General features: G+C 38.5%; 3 protein-coding genes across 6 annotated transcripts; 1 reads left to right on the top strand and 2 right to left on the bottom strand.

The window, feature by feature from the left end:
* Window positions 1-1,059: 1,059 nt before the first annotated feature.
* LOC7464421 (MDIS1-interacting receptor like kinase 2) lies at window positions 1,060-5,152 on the bottom strand. Of its 3 annotated transcripts, none has more exons than XM_024585353.2 (3): window positions 3,557-5,152; window positions 1,697-3,433; window positions 1,060-1,570 (listed from the first exon to the last, which is right to left on the bottom strand). In XM_024585353.2, the coding sequence occupies exons 1-3, from the start codon at window positions 4,968-4,970 to the stop codon at window positions 1,182-1,184; spliced, it is 3,540 nt and encodes a 1,179-aa protein (XP_024441121.1). In that variant the 5' UTR covers window positions 4,971-5,152; the 3' UTR covers window positions 1,060-1,181. The 3 variants fall into 3 exon arrangements, with proteins under 3 accessions (XP_024441121.1, XP_024441122.1, XP_002320620.1); XM_024585354.2 differs by having other exon boundaries at window positions 4,304-5,151; XM_002320584.4 differs by having other exon boundaries at window positions 1,697-5,152.
* A 2,206-nt stretch (window positions 5,153-7,358) lies between these two features.
* Window positions 7,359-11,729, top strand: LOC7455707 (MDIS1-interacting receptor like kinase 2). The gene is made up of 2 exons (XM_024585356.2): window positions 7,359-10,773; window positions 11,113-11,729. The coding sequence occupies exons 1-2, from the start codon at window positions 7,479-7,481 to the stop codon at window positions 11,475-11,477; spliced, it is 3,660 nt and encodes a 1,219-aa protein (XP_024441124.1). The 5' UTR covers window positions 7,359-7,478; the 3' UTR covers window positions 11,478-11,729.
* A 247-nt stretch (window positions 11,730-11,976) lies between these two features.
* LOC7455706 (GTP cyclohydrolase 1) lies at window positions 11,977-14,722 on the bottom strand. Of its 2 annotated transcripts, none has more exons than XM_024585357.2 (3): window positions 14,427-14,722; window positions 14,029-14,274; window positions 11,977-13,518 (listed from the first exon to the last, which is right to left on the bottom strand). In XM_024585357.2, the coding sequence occupies exons 2-3, from the start codon at window positions 14,240-14,242 to the stop codon at window positions 12,335-12,337; spliced, it is 1,398 nt and encodes a 465-aa protein (XP_024441125.1). In that variant the 5' UTR covers window positions 14,243-14,274; window positions 14,427-14,722; the 3' UTR covers window positions 11,977-12,334. The 2 variants fall into 2 exon arrangements, with proteins under 2 accessions (XP_024441125.1, XP_002320619.1); XM_002320583.4 differs by having other exon boundaries at window positions 14,485-14,722.
* Window positions 14,723-22,111: the final 7,389 nt, after the last annotated feature.

The raw sequence follows: 22,111 nt of genomic DNA, 5'->3' as shown, positions 1-22,111 counted from the left end.
TAACATTATTGCTTTTAATATAATTATTTTCAAATATTATGTTGTTGTAAGTCCATCATATTCACGATAGAAATAATATTTTAGATCTTATAGTTTTTGTGTTATTTAAAAACTAAATGTACGTTGATGTATTTTGTTTTTCAAGAAATTATATGACATGAGCTGTAGTAGCATCCTTTAAATCAAATATCTGAACATAAAGTGTATTATTATGTACTTGTAATCTTAATGTATGTTTATTTCATCTATCTAAGAATTAATTTATATCCCATTTTAAAGGATGAACATTTGGAAAATTATGTTTGTTACCCTTGAATGTTTGAGACTTGGAATGATTAGAATGTGTATAAGTAATGAATAATAGATGTGCACATGTGACTTGTCGATAACTTGAAAACTCCTGGTATAAAGGAGATTCTGCTGAAATTTCAACAGAAATTTCGATAAACTTTGTATGAATTCAGCAAAAAAAAATCACCATATTTTTTTTTTCATGATTAATGTGTTGTTTTTGAAAATGAGGATGTTATATTTTCACTCTCAAAATCTATTTTTTCATGGATGAAAACTAATAAGAATTCATGGTTGAAGTGAATTAATAAAAAAAACAATTTATTGAAAAAACTAGAGGCATGCAAGTGATTTAATTCGGAGACTAATGAGATTTTAATCAATAGCCAAAAGTAAATTCCTTGTATTTGGGTAGTGAGTTTTATAGACGTGGAGTCCAATATAATAATAAAAAAGGGGCCTGTTTAAAGTTCAAACAACTCAAGACAAGGGAAGCGACGCCGTTTTCATCACCGAAAGGGCGGGAAAGATACTAAAAACGAGACCCGAGAGGATGTATTCTTCCTCGTTCGCTAGATGAGGGCCACTCTCTCTCGCTCTCAAAATTGACAATGGCAATTCGGTCTTTCCTGTCGCCCTATTCTGCTGCATACAGTTCTCCGATCAGCCATATCCGAGTTCAGGTATCTGGCCGGCACTTCCTTTTTTTCCTGTCGCTCTTAAAATAGAATTATAAATGAAATTCCTGCACGTGGTTCTGGCTGGACATTTTATCAAGCATCTCCCCTTCATTTTTAGCTGCTAAAAGTTTGTAGCAAACACACCAGCGCAGTGCACTGATTTTCTTACTTGAACTTATTTGAAAGAGTGTAGAATAAGAAACACACAAATTACACATAAGAAGTTACAGAGGATGATGCTTGATCCTTAAGCATGTTCATCAGATTTCGCAGCGTGAGGAGGCGGAGAGGTGCAGGGACATGTAGGCTTCTTCTTGCCGAAAGTTCGCTGCAAACTTGATGCATCGTTGGCCGGGATATGGGATTTTCCTGTACACATAAAAATGCGAGGGCCGTTACTAAAACCAGTTCTTGGACGATTGGACCAACTGGAGGTGTAAGCCTTTCGTCTAAAAGGTTTGAAAAGGGGATATCATGCCCTCCAGATTGCAAATGTAAAAGCATTTCTCCAGGGTGCTTCCCCATTAGTACTTCTAGCGCAACAACTCCGAAACTATACACGTCTAGTTTCTCTGTCACTTGACCTGTAGAGGCTAGCTCTGCAAAACATAGAGGAATCGTGGTTTCAAGACATGGAAATATTGTACAAATGGTTTCATGTTTTAGAAGAAGAAACACTTGAAGATGCTGCTAGTTTTATGGTATGGTGTGGGTTATGAAGGTACCTGGTGCAATATAGCCATATGAACCAACTGGGAGTGTCCAGTTAGATTCACCTTCTCTTAGCAGCCTTGCTGTCCCGAAGTCAGAAATCTTAGGCTCAAACGCTGCATCCAACAGAATATTGTTTGCTGATATGTCTCGATGCACAATAGCTGGTGTGCAATCATGGTGCAAGTAAGACAGCCCATGTGCCACTCCTTTGATGGCCTGTAATCTCAAATCCCAGTTCCAGAGCTTTGCCTCTTTCTCTTCATTCAACAACTTACCCACGCTTCCCCTCTCAACAAACTCATATACAAAAAACAATGATCCGCTACAGGAACTGAACCCGTACATCTTTACAACGTTCCGATGCCGAATTTCAGCTAGCGAATACATTTCAGCCTTAAAATTCTTAAGCTGATATTCCTTACTGAACTCATTGTCTTCAGAAGGGTGAAGACGTTTTACAGCAAAAACATCTCCTGATGGAAGCATTGCTTTGTACACATTTCCCTGACCGCCATTTCCTATGCAATACTTATCATCAAAACTCTCTGTTGCTGTAATTATATCGTTAAACTCTGTTCTCTTGTTGTAATTCCACACAGAAAATGAGCTTCCGCCTTCTGAATCCTTCTTCATCTTGTCTCGATCAGCTCTGGAATGACGCCGGAAGATGAGAATCCCAAACAAAATTAATAGGATTGCTGAGATTGATAGTGGAATGACAATGGCAACGATCAGCTTCCTTCTGTTTCCTTTATTATGCTTTTCAGATGAAGTTTCCCTGCGGCAAGGGTTCAAACCTTGTGCCTTTTCCCCACATAAACCAGTATTGCCAACCAATGATGCAGCAGGAGCTCGCCGAAAAGCCTTATTGTCTGGGAGAGGCCCCTCGAGATTATTATGTGATATATCAACTTGTTGAAGGCTCAATAGGTCTTGTAAGGAAGATGGTATTGGGCCAGAAAGATGATTGTGAGAAATATTCAGTATTTCCAGTCTTGTCAATTTTCGAAGCTGTGAGGATATCTCTCCAGTGATCAAGTTTTGGCTGAGGTCTAACACAATCTGCAAGGCAACTAGATTCCCAATCTGGTATGGCATTGTCCCATTCAGTCTGTTATTGCTCAGGTCTAAGAAGATAAGTGCCTGGCAGTCTCCAAGTTCTTCTGGTATCCGCCCACTTAGATTATTTTGTGAAAAATCCAAATACTGCAGCTGTGAAAGCATTCCAACTTCTTCTGGTATGTGACCTGAGAGTTGATTGTTGCTCAAATTAAATCTGTTGAGCTTTGAAGAGCTGAAAAGCTCAATTGGAATCTTCCCAATCAGTTGGTTGCCAGAGAGGTCAAGATTCTGTAGCTCTGTTAAGTTTCCAAGCTCCGGTGGAATGTTGCCTGACATGATGTTGCCTGCTATGCGAAAGTTTGAGAGGATTGTGCACTGTCCCCAGTTTGATGATAACATGCCAGAGAGCCGGTTGTCTCCCAAGTCAATATACTCCAGGTTTGGGTACATGCCGAATGCATTTGAAATGTCTCCATCCAGAAGATTCTGTTCAAGGCGGACTCTGGTTAGTCCTGTGCAGTTCCTAAGACTTGAAGGGATTGGTCCCACAAGATTATTTCTATTGGCTGCCAAGTAGATAAGCTTCCCTCCATTACAAATTCCTGGAGGAAGCTTTCCTGAAAAATTGTTGTAGGAGAAGGTTGCATTTCTCAAGAAATCAGGGCCAAAGTCTTCGGGAATGCTTCCTGAGAAATTGTTGGAAGCAACATAGAATAAATTGAGGTTTCTCAAGCCAGTTATTGACAAAGGCAAGGTTCCTTGCAAGTCATTTTCACTCAGGTCAAGCTCTTCTAAACTTTTGATATTACCTAATTCAGGAGGAAGTTTTCCGTTGAGCTGGTTATAAGGAAGAATCAATTTGGTGAGACTTGACAAATTTCCAATAGTTGGAGGGATGGAACCGGTGAAAAAGTTGTCGGCCAATTGAAGCTCTATCAAATTCGACAAATTTCCTATTTCTGGTGGTATGGGACCTGATAATCGATTCTGAAAAAGATACAGAAGCTTGAGCTTATGGAGAGTTCCAATTTGAGGTGGAACTTTTCCAGAAAAATTATTTATTTGGAGTTGCAAAGAAACAAGCTCTGACCAATTGGATAAGAGAGATGGATGGATGTTTCCTGATAGTTTATTGTCAGATATTCCGAACTCTCTGATTTGTGTTAATGAGGCCATGGAAAGAGGCAATGCACCTATAAGGCTGTTGGATGATAGCTCAAGGTAAGTGAGGTTGGAGCACAAACCAAGTTCTTCTGGAATGCTGGAATTCAGGCCTGACAATTTGAGATTTAAATTTCGAAGCATCCTGAGATTCCCAACTGAAGAGGGCATTGGACCATCAAACCCATTTTCATGCAACTCAAGAACTTCAAGGTTTGAGAGCAGCCCAATTTCATATGGTATTGTACCATTCAGTTTGTTCATTCCAAGCCTCAGGTGTCGAAGATTTCTAAAATTTCCTATATTTGTGGAAAGAGGTCCTTCAACTGAATTCTTTGTCAAGTTCAGGAACTCAAGTCTTTTCAAACGAGATAGTAATGGCATAGGAATCTGACCTGTGATTAGATTATCTGAAAGATCAAGAAAGATCAGGTTTGGGCACTCAGCAATGAATGCAGGAACTGCCTCCAAAAGGATATAGGAAAGCCGCAGCTCTGTTAAAGATGCCATACCCTTGAATTGAACAGGGTCAGGATCTCTTAGGTAGTTTGCACTAAGATCGAGAAGCCACAACTTTTGTAGGTTGCTTAGCTGATGTGGAATTGGGCCTGTGAGTGAGTTGTTGTAGAGACGAAGAACTTGAAGTTCTTTAAGGTTACCAATTTCTGGGGGGATTTGATTGGTGAAATTGTTGCTACTGAGATCAAGTGAAATGAGTTTTGTGGCATTCCCAATTCCAGATGGGATATCTCCTACGAGATTGTTCAAATTGAGATTGAGTGAACTAAGGTTAGGAAACGATGAGGAATCAAACCTGTCAAGAGTTCCATCCAGGCCTGAGTTCTCGAGATTTATCTCAATAATGCTTCCCTCTCCACTGCACCGAATTCCTGTCCAGTTGCATGGGCTACTGCTGCTGTTGAGCGTCCATGAAGGTAAAGTTGGAAAGTTTAAACTATTTTTCCAGTTTAGCAATGTTTCCGCTTCTCTCTGTGCAGTGATTAGCACAAAAGCAGAAGAGAGAATGAGAAAGTGAAATATCCTCTGCAGTGTTCTTGTCATGGTTGCAGTTTCATCAGCTTCATCAAAATCTCTGATCCTTTATTTTCCCTGAATTGTTCAAAGAAGCTGTCAAGGAGAATATTATTTGCAAGGTGGGAGTTACAGTTTGTTGCGTCGCTATACTTTTGACGTTCTATGTCTTCCTTTTGATCTTCTATTTCTTAAGAGGTTATCCTCCTTTGGCGAGCTTTGAAAAGTTGCAATATACCAAGTCAAAAAGTTTAATTTAAATTACTAAATAATATAATTTCTTGATCATTATGGAGACTTATAGTTTTGCGTATTTATTTCTTGCTCTTGTGCATCTTCATAGGACTTCTCTTTCTGGGTTCTCTGAAATTCAACCGGATAGTGATTGATTAAATTAAGCATTTCCTAATGTATAAAAATGTTTAGACATGGTCATAAATGCATAGGCAGACACATATAGACGCATGGAGTATGAAACCATAGAGGAAGTGGTTACAAGGTGTGCATGTGTGTGAACCCTAGTCTATTTTCTTTATATAAATGCAGTCAAAATATTGTTGATGAGAGGGAAATATTATTAAAGCAGTTAATTTTGACCATTGAATTTCCATGCACTTATATTGGGTTGTTGAAATCTATATCTTGGGAATACTCAATGATTTGAGTGAAATCAAAATGAAGTAACTTGGTTAAAAAACAGTGTATTTTTATTTTAGGCTGGCTCTCTAACCTTCCTCAGTGTTTTGAAGGATTTGCTTGGACTGAACTACAAAAAGAGGAAAGCAGAAGTTCAGGATTCCCTGAAATAAGCACCTAGCTGTGAAAATCCCTGAGATGTGACCAGGAATCATAACGCAAAGTATGCACCCAATTACCATGCATTAAGGAGAAGCAATGGTTTTTCTATCCCCTTGGGACCCTATAGGTCGCGCAAGTAACACAAGCAGGTATTTTTTACGATTTCTGTTATATACATGTGACCTAACATAGAAATGTTTTACCTGCGTGGAGATGTAAAGGTTCCAATACGTCCTTTAATGGAGTTTGATTTCAAGTTGTTATACTTAAGCATGCGTAAATTCTCTAAAAGTTGTAAAAAATATCTTACATATTCAGTCACCGTCTTGGAAATGCCTGAGTGACTTTGCCCTAGTTGGAATCTATTATTATCTCATTTTATAATGGTGTTCTGTTTTTGCAAGAAAAAAAAAAAGGGTTGAATAGTAGCACGTCACTTTATGCGAGCATTGTTCATATGTTTTCAGTCCAGCAGTTGGTTAGTTGCTAAGGTACACACGCCTGACATCTTTGAAATTTCTGCATATTTAGGTTTTGATAAATGGACCCGTAAGTCTTAACATTAAATTAAAAAATAAAAATAAAAAGAGTTGTTAATCCCGGTCAATTGATTCCCTAAATTTCAATGGGGCCGTGTGTGGATAGAGAACTCTGAAGTCTTTCTTTTGCCCTAGTTCAAAAGTTGACTTTGACTATGTGGGCTGGCCTCCTTTTTTTTTTAGTCAGACGGTGAACTCAGTTAATCATTATACTTTAGGGCCACTGTATTTTAGAAAAGATTGCAAGTATAATGTATTATTTGGGCATGAGAACATCCTTTTTGTCTTCGCCCTTGGAAAGGATAGTATTGTAAATTCTCCACCATCGAGGTATGAGCGGCAACACAAGGGCCCACATAGCCAGCCATATAACATGGACTTTTGAATGGTCAACACTTTTCATTCGCGTAAAGAACAGAAACCCAAATGCAAAGTGCGAGTCCTTCTCAGAAACCGAGGGCCATTGTTTATTTATTTATTTATTTTATATACATGCCTTGAGAATGACTAGTAGATGGCAGGTGTGACGCTGCGTATCTATATTTTTTTATTCCTGTATAAAATGATTTCTATATGCTGTAAACGCGTTTCAAGAGAATAATAATAATAAAAAAAATTCAACTACCGGCTATAGTCCCAATCATGTTTGGTAAGTTAAAATTTATTTTAATTAAATAAGTACTTTAACTGTGCATTCAAGAGTAAATATCTGAAACCTAACTCTATATATATATATATATCAAGGATATTTTAATAGTTTTATTATTCATAAAAAAAAAAAAAAATACTATTATATTCCCATTAGCCATGTTAAATGTTATTTGATTGAAGGGGAAAAAAACATAATTTTATTATTGTAATATTGTTTTTAACATAATAAATGTTATTAATGGCATTTTTTTTTTAAATAAAAAAAATTCTCAGAGCTAGATGAATTAATTTGGAAGAAGTCAAGAGTAAAAGAAAAGGATAGATGTGATTCATTAATAAATCTTCTTGTATTTTCACGTTAAGTTCTTTCTTCAACATTTTGTTTTAATGGCCCTACTGCATATTCTTCAACCCTTTTGATCATTTTCAGGACTTGAAATGCCAGAGTCAACGTTTTCAGACCACTAACTAGGGAGCTTCAAAGCAATCCTCCTTCTAAGGCGACAATAAGCTCACAGTCAAGATCATACCCAACCTCCATATCCTAATCATGGCAGCCTCTCAAAAGCTTTATGCTGCTCTTCTCTTCCACTCTCTCTTTCTCTCCATGCTTCCTTTGAAGGCAACATCATCTGCAAGAACACAAGCTGAAGCTCTCATCCAATGGAAAAACACCTTAACCTCTCCACCTCCTTCTCTCCGTTCATGGTCCCCTTCCAACCTCAACAACCTCTGCAACTGGACTGCCATTTCCTGCAACTCCACCTCTCGAACAGTTTCTCAAATAAACCTCCCCAGCCTAGAAATAAATGGAACACTTGCCCACTTCAACTTCACCCCATTTACTGATCTCACCAGGTTTGACATCCAGAATAACACTGTGAGTGGGGCGATCCCATCAGCCATTGGCGGCCTCTCCAAGCTCATTTACTTGGACCTCAGCGTCAACTTTTTCGAGGGCAGCATACCTGTGGAGATTTCAGAGTTGACAGAGCTTCAGTATCTTAGTCTTTTCAACAACAATCTCAACGGTACCATCCCTTCTCAACTTTCCAATCTTCTGAAGGTAAGGCACTTAGACCTTGGAGCAAACTACCTGGAAACCCCTGACTGGTCTAAATTCTCCATGCCTTCATTGGAATATCTTAGCCTTTTTTTCAATGAACTTACTTCGGAATTCCCTGATTTCATAACCAGTTGCCGGAACTTGACGTTTCTGGATTTGTCACTCAATAACTTCACTGGCCAGATACCAGAGTTGGCGTACACCAATCTGGGAAAGCTGGAGACCTTGAATCTCTATAACAATTTATTCCAAGGACCATTGTCACCCAAAATCTCGATGCTTTCCAATCTCAAAAGCCTTAGTCTACAAACTAATCTATTGGGTGGTCAAATTCCTGAAAGCATTGGTTCGATATCTGGTCTTCGAACTGCTGAACTGTTCAGTAATTCTTTTCAGGGGACTATTCCATCTTCTCTAGGCAAACTTAAGCATCTGGAAAAACTTGATCTCAGAATGAATGCCTTAAACTCAACCATTCCTCCTGAGCTTGGCCTTTGTACTAACCTCACCTACTTGGCCCTGGCTGATAATCAGCTGAGTGGGGAATTGCCTCTTTCTTTGTCCAATCTTTCTAAAATAGCCGACTTGGGTTTATCTGAGAATTTCTTCTCAGGTGAGATCTCACCTGCCCTTATATCCAACTGGACCGAGTTGACCTCGTTTCAAGTTCAGAACAATAATTTTTCTGGAAATATTCCTCCAGAAATCGGGCAATTGACAATGCTCCAGTTTCTTTTTTTGTATAATAACTCATTCTCTGGTTCCATTCCCCACGAGATAGGAAACTTGGAAGAGTTGACTAGTCTAGACCTTTCAGGAAACCAGCTTTCTGGCCCCATTCCTCCAACCTTGTGGAATCTCACAAATCTTGAAACCCTGAATCTTTTTTTCAATAACATCAACGGTACAATTCCACCAGAAGTTGGAAATATGACAGCACTGCAAATTCTTGATCTCAACACCAACCAACTCCATGGGGAGTTGCCAGAGACCATTTCAAATCTTACTTTTTTAACTTCTATCAATCTGTTCGGCAATAACTTCTCTGGTAGCATTCCGAGTAATTTTGGGAAGAACATTCCTTCGCTGGTGTATGCTAGCTTTTCAAACAATAGTTTCTCTGGAGAACTGCCGCCTGAATTGTGTAGTGGTCTGAGTCTTCAACAACTTACTGTCAATAGCAACAACTTTACAGGGGCATTGCCTACCTGCTTGAGGAATTGTTTAGGACTAACTCGAGTTCGGCTTGAGGGTAACCAATTCACTGGAAACATCACTCATGCATTTGGTGTTCTTCCAAATCTTGTTTTTGTTGCTCTTAATGACAATCAATTTATTGGTGAAATCTCACCAGATTGGGGAGCATGTGAAAACCTCACCAATTTACAGATGGGAAGAAACAGAATTTCTGGTGAAATCCCCGCCGAGCTTGGGAAGTTGCCCCGGCTGGGACTTCTAAGTCTGGACTCCAATGACCTGACTGGGAGGATTCCTGGTGAGTTGGGAAATCTAAGCATGTTATTCATGCTCAATTTGAGCAACAATCATTTGAAAGGGGAGATACCTCAGGGTCTAGGCAGCTTGACAAGGCTTGAATCTCTCGACTTATCTGATAACAAGCTGACTGGAAACATATCGAAAGAGCTTGGGGGTTATGAGAAGCTATCAAGCTTGGACTTGAGCCACAACAATCTTTCTGGTGAAATACCTTTCGAGCTGGGCAACTTAAACTTGCGGTACTTGCTGGATCTCAGCAGCAATTCACTCTCAGGAACCATACCTTCAAATTTGGGAAAGCTTTCAATGTTGGAGAATCTCAATGTCTCACATAACCATCTCTCAGGAAGAATCCCAGATTCACTGTCCACCATGATTAGCCTGCATTCTTTTGATTTCTCATACAATGACTTGACAGGTCCTATACCAACTGGAAGTGTTTTCCAAAATGCATCTGCAAGATCTTTTATTGGAAATTCAGGATTGTGCGGTAATGTAGAAGGATTATCACAATGTCCAACAACAGACAATCGCAAGTCCTCAAAGCATAACAAAAAGGTTCTTATTGGTGTTATCGTTCCAGTTTGTTGCTTATTAGTAGTAGCAACTATTTTCGCTGTTCTGCTATGTTGCCGAAAAACCAAACTGCTTGATGAAGAGATCAAACGCATCAATAATGGTGAGAGTTCTGAGTCAATGGTATGGGAAAGAGACAGCAAGTTAACATTTGGGGATATTGTCAATGCCACTGATGACTTCAATGAGAAGTACTGCATTGGAAGAGGAGGATTTGGCAGTGTTTACAAAGCAGTATTGTCTACAGGTCAAGTGATTGCAGTAAAGAAACTCAACATGTCAGACTCCAGTGACATCCCAGCACTCAATCGCCAGAGTTTTGAGAATGAGATTAAACTGCTGACAGAAGTTAGGCACCGTAACATCATAAAGCTTTTTGGATTTTGCTCCAGGAGGGGCTGCTTGTACCTGGTTTACGAGTATGTTGAAAGAGGAAGCTTGGGAAAAGTATTGTATGGGATAGAAGGGGAAGTGGAGCTTGGTTGGGGCAGGAGAGTGAATATAGTGCGAGGAGTAGCTCATGCAGTTGCCTACTTGCACCATGACTGTTCTCCACCCATTGTACACCGGGACATATCATTGAACAACATTTTGCTGGAGACAGATTTTGAGCCCCGTCTTTCAGACTTTGGCACAGCAAGACTCTTGAATACAGACACATCCAACTGGACTGCAGTTGCTGGGTCTTATGGCTACATGGCTCCAGGTAAGCTCACAATCCTAAAAGGGTGCATTCTTAACAGATTATTCTTGTAACTCCAAGTATTCGGAAATTGAGTTTTGATAGCTTTTCTCCCGAAGTCATGAAAGCTTTAACAGGCTGTAACAAGGAAATGGGCAACATGGCATAATGCTGAAATGTTTTCTTTGTTCATTCATGTTGCTGGGAAAGGTTTCCTTTTAGAAAGGTCTCACATTTGCAAATCTTGCCTCCTCTCTAGCCAAACAAAACCCTCACAACCGGTCTAGCATTTTGTTATTGTTAATTGCCTGCCTTCTTGACTAAATATTTCCAATGTTCATTTTGAATGCCTGGTGTTTGCAGAGCTGGCGCAAACAATGCGGCTCACAGACAAATGTGATGTGTACAGCTTTGGGGTGGTGGCTTTGGAAGTTATGATGGGAAAGCACCCGGGAGAGCTCTTATCATCAATAAAACCATCACTGTCAAACGATCCAGAGTTGTTTCTAAAGGATGTGCTAGACCCTCGGCTTGAAGCTCCCACTGGCCAAGCAGCAGAGGAAGTTGTTTTCGTAGTTACAGTGGCCTTAGCATGCACACGAAACAACCCAGAGGCACGACCCACCATGCGTTTCGTGGCACAAGAATTATCAGCACGAACTCAAGCTTACCTGGCCGAGCCGTTGGACTCAATAACGATCAGCAAGTTAACGAGGCTACAAAAATAGAGCCTGTAGATTTGGCTGGTTTTGATTTTGGTTTGACAGAACTCCTGGCCAATCAAATTCGAACTAGGCTTTACTTCCTTGAGTATATATATAGACTATAGAGCTCGGTTTTATATTTTCATTGATGACCCTCCTGCCGTAAATTAGTTATCAGAGCAAGGATGTCTGTTTCATATCACGTACAGAACCCTAGGAAGCTGTAATAATGTTGTTTACTATGTTCTTTAGTGTTTCTTTTCTTTTTTTATTTTATTTTTCTCAACAATAGCACAAGGGGGTTTTTTTTTAGCATAGGAGAGAATAATTTATTTTTTCCAAACTAGCACCGCTCAAGTACTGGCGGAGGTCGCACTTGGGCTCAATGGTATGTGCAACCAAAAAAATGCTATTCAGTGGCTTTTTTTCACCCTTTCAGTTCTCTAACATTCAAGCACATTATTTAACCACATCTAATAAATTAACTAGTTGGTATTATTATCGGAATCGTGAACATATCATATTGCATAAAAAAAACAATCTTATTTTTCTATTTCTTTTTCTTGGGATGAACTGGTATGCTGTTTTTGAATTTGCTAAATTTCAGCCACAAGTTTGACAGGAAAATTATGCCAAAAAAGTAATCATGAAATATGACAGACCATTATAATTTCTTTCTAGGGGTTTTATGCTACTGGAGATGGTGAAAGAAGGGAGGGGAAAGAGAACTCGGGCAAGCTCTTCAGGACGCGCTCAGTCGTCCATGGAAGGATCTGCCGCAACCTATATCTCTCACTGCAAAAGAAATATGCAACCAGGAAAGGCGTAGAGATTAACTCAAACCACTTGCAAAGACCAGAATAGCAAGGTTTGAATTAGAATCATGATCCTCCAGAAGCAGGATTTGGGATGTTCTTCAAAAACATGGCCCTTGCTGCTGGGTCGGTCGAAAAACGACCAAGCACAGCAATTGTAGCTGTACTGCTTCCAAATTTCTCAATACCTCTGGAAATCATACATGTATGGTTAGCCTCTACAACAACCATCACATCTCCACCTAACAATGAAGAAACAGTCTCGGCAATCTGCCTGGTTAGTCTTTCCTGTACTTGGAGCTTGAAACCATAAAAATGTACTATCGACTGTAAAAGAGATTTGCTGAGAGGGGTGGTTTCTTCAGCACAGTAGTACCCAATATGCACAACACCATAAAAGGGAAGTAAATGATGCTCGCACTGGGACCAGAATGATAGACACAGCTCAGTATATATCTGTTGTTTATTATGGCTGACTTCCCCGTTTTGTTTAAGAGGATCCATCCTGCCACAAGCAACGCCATTCAGCTTCATCTCCAGATTTGGGCTTTGGAAGTTCATCAACCACTTGACAAAACGACTGGGAGTTCCAACAAGCTCTTTCCGTAATGGGTCTTCACCCAAAGAGCTGAGAATTGAAGTAACTGCTGTAACCATTCCTCGGTTGGGTGGCCCAATAACTTTAGCGCTTGAGGAATATCGGGATGGACACCAACACTGCTGCACAGAGTCTTTCATCTGAGTTTTATCCAAGTTTATACCTCTGAACTTCAGGAGACTTAAGAAATCACCCCAAACATCAGCTAATTCATTTTCAAAAACACCTGAACCTGAATGGACCACTGCCTTAACCCATCCTTGGTGATTGGAGTCAAGAAAAAGTGACTCTATATTTGGGAACTGGATATGTAAACATTGGAGTACTACGGCAACACCGGCTGGCATGACGCCGTGATGCAGAGCTGAGCAGATTTCATCCGCCAAACGCTGTGGGTCTTGGAGTCGTTTGGCAAACACATCAGCAACTCTAGAGAGTTTGCTTAATCCTACAACCCTCTGACCAGATGGGACATAACCTATTTGACACTTAACCTGGAAAGGAAGCAAGCAAGATTCGCAGTATGAAAACAGGTCAAGATCCCGAACAATCACAAGCCCGCCTGCTCCTCCTGCCTGACCAACTTCATCATCCAAACCAACTTCCGGAAACAAAGCACCTTGCACAATTTCCTTTACCCTTTGTTTATAACCTGAAAAATTGATAAATGATTTGCCACAGTGAGTACTTAGCAGAGTCAAACTTCCCTTTATAAATCAAATGATATTTGAACCATAAACTCATTTCTTTCTCTTCATTCTGTATCAGAAACATTACACAATTTCAAAAGATGTTTTACACTATACTCTGAGCCGTTTAGAGCCTACAAGGCAGCTTTGGTAACTTACACTGAACCACATGAAAGAATGCCTCAAAGGGAAGCCTCAAACTCATTGAGAAAAGATAATTCGGTCATTGCACAGGCCAGGAGGTTAAAAAAAGAGAGGCAAAGAACCAAGCAAAGACACTATAGGCCAAAAGCAAAACACAACCATGTAATGACAAATATTGTTTAGGGCTGGAATGCAAGTATGGAAGTTTCCTATCCAAGTTCATATACGAAGAGAAAACAGTTGGGCACTTGCGTCCCTGATTCAGAGAGGAGTGATTATTAAACAAACAACAAGTGAAAGCAAAATTAGAATTTGTAAGGGAAAACAACCTTTGGTTCCTTCTCGAAGCGCTTTGGCAACGCGAAGTGGGGTCTTTTTAAGGCCTTCTCTATTAATATCCTCACCAAGACCTTGCAACAGAACTTTCACAGCATCCTCGATAGCTACAGTCTCTGGTTGGTCCTGAATTCCCAGACCAAGGCAATTAAGTTTCACTCCATTCTCAAGTTCTGCATTGAAATGTCCCTCATCCAAAGCGCTCATTGACAAACTACAAATGCCACCAACTCCCAATCCTAAAAGATTCAAAGAAGCAAAAAACAAAAAAGCTTATCGAATCAAACAGTTACCGATGAGCTGAAGAAATTCAATAACAAATCAGAAAGAACGTTCAGATATATAGCAAGTCCAGAAGTGGTCAATAAAGCACCAAATCAAATCCTTTCACCTCACAAAAAAACAAACTTTCATGCGAGATAATGTTAAATTTGAAAACTCTGAGTCACCTAGTTGCCAAAACAAATTGCAATATTCGAGAGAGATAAAACCCAGCAGAAGAAGAGCAAAACAATGATGGTTTGGGCAAGTGCTAAAAGTAGATATATGAAAAGATAATAGTAGAAGCAATAAAAGAGAGAGTATATATGGGCTTAGAGAGAGGTAGGGGGAGGCAATGAGGCAAAGCAAAGGCTAAGGGGGGTGGAGAGAAACGTAGGGTAGCCGTTGACCATACGAATCTGTGGATTCGGCTTTCTTCTCCTCATCGAAATATGGGTCCCGATCGGATGAGAAAAATAACCAAAAACCAATTGAAACAAAAAAATAATAATTAATTGAAAAAACTAAACAAACTAATTAGAAAACTAAAAAAAAAATTTATTCATTTAGTTTTGATTTTAAAAATCTTAATAGTTAAATCAATTTATATGTTTGGAATTCTTTTAAAGATATGAATTTAAATTTCAAATGGAATTCAAATCATAAAAAATAGAAAAAAATTAAGAGGGACCCTGTGATTTGTAAATCAATTTCTTTTAAAATTAACACTGAAAATACTATTTTAAAATTACCCTCTTTCTTTTTTTTTAACAAAAACTTTTCTCTTTCTCATGAATGCTAATTCATTACATACAACTCGATTTCAGCAGTTAATCACAATTTCGCTGCAGAACACACACTTTCGGAAGTGAATGCTAATTCGCTATAGACAACTCGATTTCGGCAGTGAATCACAATTTCGCTGCAGAACACACACTTTCGGCAGTGAGTGCTAATTCGCTATAGACAACTCGATTTCGGCAGTGAATCACAATTTCGCTGCAGAACACACACTTTCGGCAGTGAGTGCTAATTCGCTATAGACAACTCAATTTCGGCAGCGAATGCTAATTCGCTGCATACAACTCAATTTCGACAGCGAATCACAAATTCGCTGCAGAACACACTTTCAGCAGCGAATGCTAATTCACTGCATACAACTCAATTTCAGTAGCGAATCACAATTTCGCTGTAGAACACACACATACATTTTCAATTCCAACACATAATCTGTCATCAAATCCCAGCAGAATTACATGATCTTAACATGAACACACACATACATTTTCAATTCGAGCACATAATCTATCATCAAACCCTAGCAGAGTTACATGATCTTAACATGAACACACACATGCATTTTCAATTCCAGCATATATTTGTCATCAACTCCAGCAGAGTTACATGATCTTAACATGAACACATACATGCATTTTCAATTCCAGCACATAATCTGTCATCAAATCCCAGCAGAGTTACATGATCTTAACATGAACACACACATGCATTCTCTTACACAATGCATCCAGGCCAACCCTATAGCTATGGCCGGCCCTCTACCATGTTTTGTTCTTTCCATTTTATTTATTTTCTTTGTTAGATGTTCTGAAAAGTGGCCTCATTTCGTCCCTGTTTCCTTATCCTCTTAGTTGATTTTAGTTTCCTTCATAGCTAGCCTAGGGGTCAAAGGTCAATTTTCTTAGGGATTCCTTCATCATTTTCGGTTCTAGGTCTCAAGAACAAGGGGGGAGACTGCATGACCCATACTTTTCGAATCTAAGTGGATATGGATAGTTTGGTAGTATTCCTTCTCTCCTTCTCCCCCTTCTTCTTCCTCTCTCGGTTCTCTTTCTTCTGTCAGTTTCTTCCCACCCGTTCTAGCCCCTTTTCCCTTCCTCTGAGTAGCTGTTTAGCCTTCACTCAAGGTCTCAACTCTCTCTCTCTCTCTCTCTCTCTCTCTCACACACACGTTCAAAGGGGCACTCTTTGTTGGTTTGGTTTAAGTTTTCGTTGGGAAGGAGGAAGAAAAGAGAAACATGCAACTGCTGCAGACAACTTTAGAAAGAGAAAGAGGGCAAGAGCATGCAACTCATTTTGGGAAGAGTGACCCCCTCTCTCTCCTTGTATTTATAGCCACAATAAGTGTGCTGGGGTGTTTGGGCGCTGGACCAAGGTTGTCCTTATTCCCCTTTTAGGTCATCTTGGGCTAACTTCTATTCTTATTCTCCCCTAGGATAGACCGGTCCAACATAAATTTTTGTTAGGTTTTACAGTGTTGCTGCCGATTCAGAAATCGACAGCTAAAAATTATGTCGCTGCCGATTAAGAAATCGGCAGCGACAGTGGAGTCATTTTGGCTTTACTTTTCTTCTTTTTTTGGGTGTTTACATTCTCCCCTCATAATATAAATTTCATCCTCGAAATTAAAGGGACTCATATTGATAGTGCCTTCAGATTCTCAAAGTAAATACCACAGGAATCGACCCTAGGTCGCGTTTCGGGTAATTCTCTACGCGAGTCTTTAACTGTCTTGACACATAAACGATCACTTCCCCATGTTACATCAATCACACCCAAGTTGCATCATGTTTACTTATGTTTCATACCCTATTTCTTTTCGAAGTTCCAATTACGAACTCCCTTTCCATTTTGTTGACAAATTCTCCTGGTACTAAATAAGTGGGGAGCACCTAGTTTAAACAACACAAGCATATTAAAGTTATTCATCGGTAGTGTACATGTTACCACATCGGATGCAACCCTAACTTCTTCCTACGTCAGGTGGAAGACTCTTCCTGGAGTCCAATCATTTTGTGCCCCTGGCCTCCCACGGCTGGAGTTTACTCCTGATTGGAAAAACCTCACCGACCTGTTCACTATGACGGACTATCGGTAACTTTGAACTTGGCTACCATATCCCCTATGATTGCCTAACGTTTCTATTAGGGCAATCTCTCTTTATTATGGCATCAACGAATATAGTTCCGTAAATCCACATTCCCATAAGATGGATTCTCATCGGGGTATGAGAAACCGTGTCATCCAAGAGGTCTTCGTCTAGCAAATCTTGTGCATTTTGGCCTCTACTCCTCCTTTCTATGGAGGGTGGCTCGATTCATGCCCCTTGTCAAGTGTTCACCATCTTGAGATAGATCACAAAACTTTATTATCATTGACCCTCAGGATCCTAACCAGGTACTTTGATACCAACTATAACGACAAGACTTTTTCAAGGCCAAAATCGATGATTTTTTTTTATTGTTAGGTTCTGGATGTTTTTCACCATATCATTCTGCAGATTTATAATTGCATTCCATTTATTAACAAGGCACAATCCACGTAGAATAATAATGTAAATCAATATTCTCATAAAACGGATTCTCAATATATGTGCTTATAATATTATATTTTCATACTCATAGGTTTACGTTACATCATATTGACATACTCACAAATTCACATTCTTGTTCTAGTCTCGTCAACATCACGAGTTCAGTGTCGAACAACCAGTTACATAACTATTACTTTCGTTATCCTGACCTCATGTAATTTCACAACATGACATCCTCAGAAGATGAATACCTCATATGTATATTCGTACACATCATATCAACATGTTTGCACATTCACATCCGTGTTCCATTTCATTTTTTCATTACTAGTGTTTACAAAAGGGGTCAGACAACTAATTAAGTGATTAACACGTCTGTTCATACAGAACTCATATCACCCGTAACATGCGAATATATATTCTTTTCAAAATATGAGAGCTGCGAAACAGATCTCCTTATGCATTATATTGGTATAATGTCTCTGTTACAACATAAGGTAATTTCAAGCATTATAAGCAATTTAAGAAAACATAATAAAGCAATATTAAAGTTACATTTCATTCATGGACCAAAAGAGCATAATTCTTTCTTTTCTCCTTACTTATATAAATACCACCATTAATAATTCATCAATTACCGAGGTTAATTATAATACTCAAACACGGTCATCCATCTCAAATACCATTAGCCGAATTAACGTTATTCTCTGTTTAAAACATAACAATCGTAGTTCTTTGATATACTTGGTATATACAAAACATAGTATATATGAACGCATCAATTCTCCAAACTAACTCATAACTCTCAAATCCGGTTATCCTCTTAGGATTCCATAAGCCGAAGTCAATCGTTTATTCATTCCAGTCATCCACTTAAGATGTCATTAGCCGAAGCTAGTCATTTACTCATTCCGGTCATCCACTTAGGATGCCATTAGCCGAAGCTAGTAATTTACTCATCTCAGTCATCCATTTAGGATGCCATTAGCCGAAGCTAATCATTAACAATCAAGCGATCCAGAGGCGGTTTATGAAATCACTATTGTAACGACCCAGCTTATCAAGGCCAAAATCGATGGATTTGTTTTTCTCTCGATACTTCTCGCAATGACATTTTGTAAATTAGTAATTATGTTCCTTCCTTATCATGGAATCATAGGGATATAGTTCTCGTAAAACAACATTCCCATATGACAGATACCCAATACACATGTCTATAATATTATATTTTCATATTCATACATTTACATTACGTCATATTGGCATACCCGTGTGTTTGCATTCCTATTCTAATATTGTTATCAACACGAGTTTATAATCGACAATTTTACACAACTAGTATTTTCTTTCATACTATCCTCATGTGATTTCACAACACAACATCCTCATAAAAGAAAATACCACATAAATGTATTCATAGCATCGTGTCTACATGCTTGCACATCCCCATCTGTGCTCCATTACAATTTTCTTTACAAGTCCTTACAAAAGTGTCGAATGACAAATAATCAACATAACAACTAAATCATACTATTACATAGTACCTTTCAAAATAAGTGAACCTGTGGAACAGGCTTTCCTACGCACCTTGATTATGTGATGTCCCTATTACAAAATAACATGGATACAACAATTGTAAATAATCTAACATAATAATAAACATCTAGAAGTACATTGTCGTTGCTTTTCGTTATTGACTTAGAATATGAAGATTCCTTCTTATACTTCTTATATACATTGTACATCTTTTATTATTTCATTAATTGTACTTTACTCACTCACACACCCCAACCTCTTCACGGAGTTGTGGGGCTGAAGTTTAACATCGATCGGGGTTAAATACTCGTCTTAACCTGGTCACCCACCTTGGATACTTTTAGCTGTAGCTAATCGCAACATTTAAACTCGACCATCCGTCTTGGATGCCATTAATAAAAACTAATCACAAAATCAGCCCTTGTCATTCCTATGGATACCATTAACTAAAGCCAATTTTCATAATCAATTCAGTCATCCACCATGGATGCCATTAGCCAAAACTAATCATCAAATGCAACCCATTCATCCATCATGGATGCCATTAGCCAAAGTTGATCATCAATCACAACCCGGTCATCCGTTTTAGATGCTATTAGCCGAAACTAATCAACAATCACAACCCGCCCATCCATCTCGGATGCTATTAGCTGAAGCTAATCATCATTTATCCCAGTCATCCATTTAGGATGCCATTAGCCGAAGCTAATCAATAATCACAACCTAGTCATCCATCTCGGATGCCATTAGCCAAATCTAATCATCATTTATCCTGGTTATCCACTTAGGATGCCATTAGCCGAAACTAATCAATCATTTATCCCGGTCATCCATTCGGATTCCATTAGTTGAAGCTAATCAACAATCACAACTCGATCATCCATCTCAGATGCTATTAACCAAAGCTAATCAACAATCACAACCTAGTCATCCATCTCGGATGCCATTAGCCGAAGCTAATCATCATTTATCCCGGTCATCCACTTAGGATACCATTAGCCGAAGCTAATCAAGCATTTGCCTCGGTTATCCATTCGGATGGCACTAGCCGAAGCTAATCAATTATTTGTCTGGTCCTCCATTCGGATGCCATTAGCCAAAGCTAATCAACAATCACAACTCGGTCATCCATCTTGGATGCCATTAATCGAAGCGAATCAACAATCACAATTCGGTCATCCATCTCGGATCTCATTAGCTAAAGTTAATCATCATTTATCCCGGTCATCCACTTAGGATGCCATTAGCCGAAGCTAATCAATCATTTATCCCGGTCATCCATTCAGATGCCATTAGTCGAAGCCAATCAATCATTTATCTCGGTCATTCATTTGGATGCCTTTAGCCGAAGCTAATCAATCATTCATCTTGGTCATCCATTCGGATGCTATTAGTCGAAGCTAATCATCAACCAATCAAACGTTCCAGAGGTGATTTATGAAATCACTATAACATGGTAATATCCTTTGAATTGCTTTTTTAGCTTGGAGACTGAATTATTAGAGAAGAGGCTGCTCCATAAAAATTAAATATAATGGGAAGCAAAGCCAAACCACCTAAAGTATTAAGGAGGGATTTAGACACTAAAAAGAAATATAAAACCAAAACTCAAACTAACTGCAACTGTGATATTAAGTGTTTCAAGTGTTTGAGTAATAAACATGTAACTTCACAGTGTCCAAACAAAAAGGTTATGGTTTTGAGAGAAAAGAAATATAAAACCAAAACTCAAACTAACTGCAACTGTGATATTAAGTGTTTCAAGTGTTTGAGTAATAAACATGTAACTTCACAGTGTCCAAACAAAAAGGTTATGGTTTTGAGAGAACATGGTAAGATTGAATATGAAAGTGATAAATCCATGGAAGATGATATGCCACCACTTAAGGATTGTAGTGATGCCAAGAGATTTTAGTGATTAGAAGATCACTTAGTGTTAAGATTAATGATGATGATATGAAGCAACAAAGGAAGAACATCTTCCATACTAGATGTCATATAAGTAACAAGGTATGTAGTATCATTATTAATAGTGAGAGTTATGCTAATATTACCAGTGTTACACTTGTTAGAAAACTAAATCTAAACACTATTAAGCATGAAATACTTTATAGACTTTAGTAGTTGAATGAATATGATGAAATAAGAGTTACTAAACAAGTTTTGAGTTTTTTTTTTGTTGGAAAATATAAGGTGAGGTTTTGTGTGAAGTGATTTATATGCATGCTACTCATTTTATTGTTGGGGCATCCTTGGTGATTTGACAGGAAAGCCAGTATGATAGGTTTAAGAATACATATTTTTTTAAAAAGGATGGAAAGACTTTCATATTTGTACCATTATCACCTAGACAAATTTATAAAGATCAAATAAAACTGAAAAAGAAAGGTAAAGCTGAAAGTTTAGAACAACCATGTGAGGATGTGAGGAAGAGTGAAACCCTTGGGAGCATTGAGAGAACAAGTTTAGGCAAGGTAGAGAAAAATAGGGTTTTAGCCGAGAGAGAAAAGAAGAAAAAAAAGATGAGAAAAGAAGAGAGAGTGAAAAAAATAAAGAAACATGTAAGTTTTTATGCAAAAGGGAATAAAATCAATAATGCTTATTTTTTGACATGCCTTTGATTTTACTTGTGTATAAGGAGACATATTTTAACACTAATAAACGTGATCCTTATATTTCTAGTGTTTGTGTTTCTTTATAAAGATATTTTTCCTGAAGATATTTTTCCTGAAGAAATTCCAAGTAGGTTGCTACCTATTAGAGGAATTAAACATCAAATTAATCATGTACCTAGAGTAGCAATACCTAATCAACCAGCTTATAAAGTAATTTCAAGGAGACAAATGAACTTTAAAGGAAAGTGTAAGAGCTAATGTCAAAGGGGTACATAAGAGAAAACGTGAGTCGATGTGCAGTTTCAGTGTTGTTGGTTCTGAAAAAGAGATGGG

Source organism: Populus trichocarpa, chromosome 14 (assembly GCF_000002775.5).
Source record: "Populus trichocarpa isolate Nisqually-1 chromosome 14, P.trichocarpa_v4.1, whole genome shotgun sequence".
In the NCBI taxonomy this organism is placed as follows: domain Eukaryota; kingdom Viridiplantae; phylum Streptophyta; class Magnoliopsida; order Malpighiales; family Salicaceae; genus Populus; species Populus trichocarpa.
This window is presented reverse-complemented; position numbering and strand designations above follow the sequence as displayed.

What these genes read in the sequence shown, in the direction of transcription:
- LOC7455707 (XM_024585356.2), top strand. Translation starts at nt 7,479, where the DNA reads ATGGCAGCCTCTCAAAAGCTTTATGCTGCTCTTCTCTTCCACTCTCTC. An exon ending in TTATGGCTACATGGCTCCAG is followed by an intron (nt 10,774 to 11,112) that starts GTAAGCTCACAA and finishes TGGTGTTTGCAG; the next exon opens with AGCTGGCGCAAACAATGCGG.
- LOC7455706 (XM_024585357.2), bottom strand. Translation starts at nt 14,242, where the DNA reads ATGAGCGCTTTGGATGAGGGACATTTCAATGCAGAACTTGAGAATGGA. An exon ending in GCTTCGAGAAGGAACCAAAG is followed by an intron (nt 13,519 to 14,028) that starts GTTGTTTTCCCT and finishes TCAATTTTTCAG; the next exon opens with GTTATAAACAAAGGGTAAAG.
- LOC7464421 (XM_002320584.4), bottom strand. Translation starts at nt 4,970, where the DNA reads ATGACAAGAACACTGCAGAGGATATTTCACTTTCTCATTCTCTCTTCT. An exon ending in ATATGGCTATATTGCACCAG is followed by an intron (nt 1,571 to 1,696) that starts GTACCTTCATAA and finishes TATGTTTTGCAG; the next exon opens with AGCTAGCCTCTACAGGTCAA.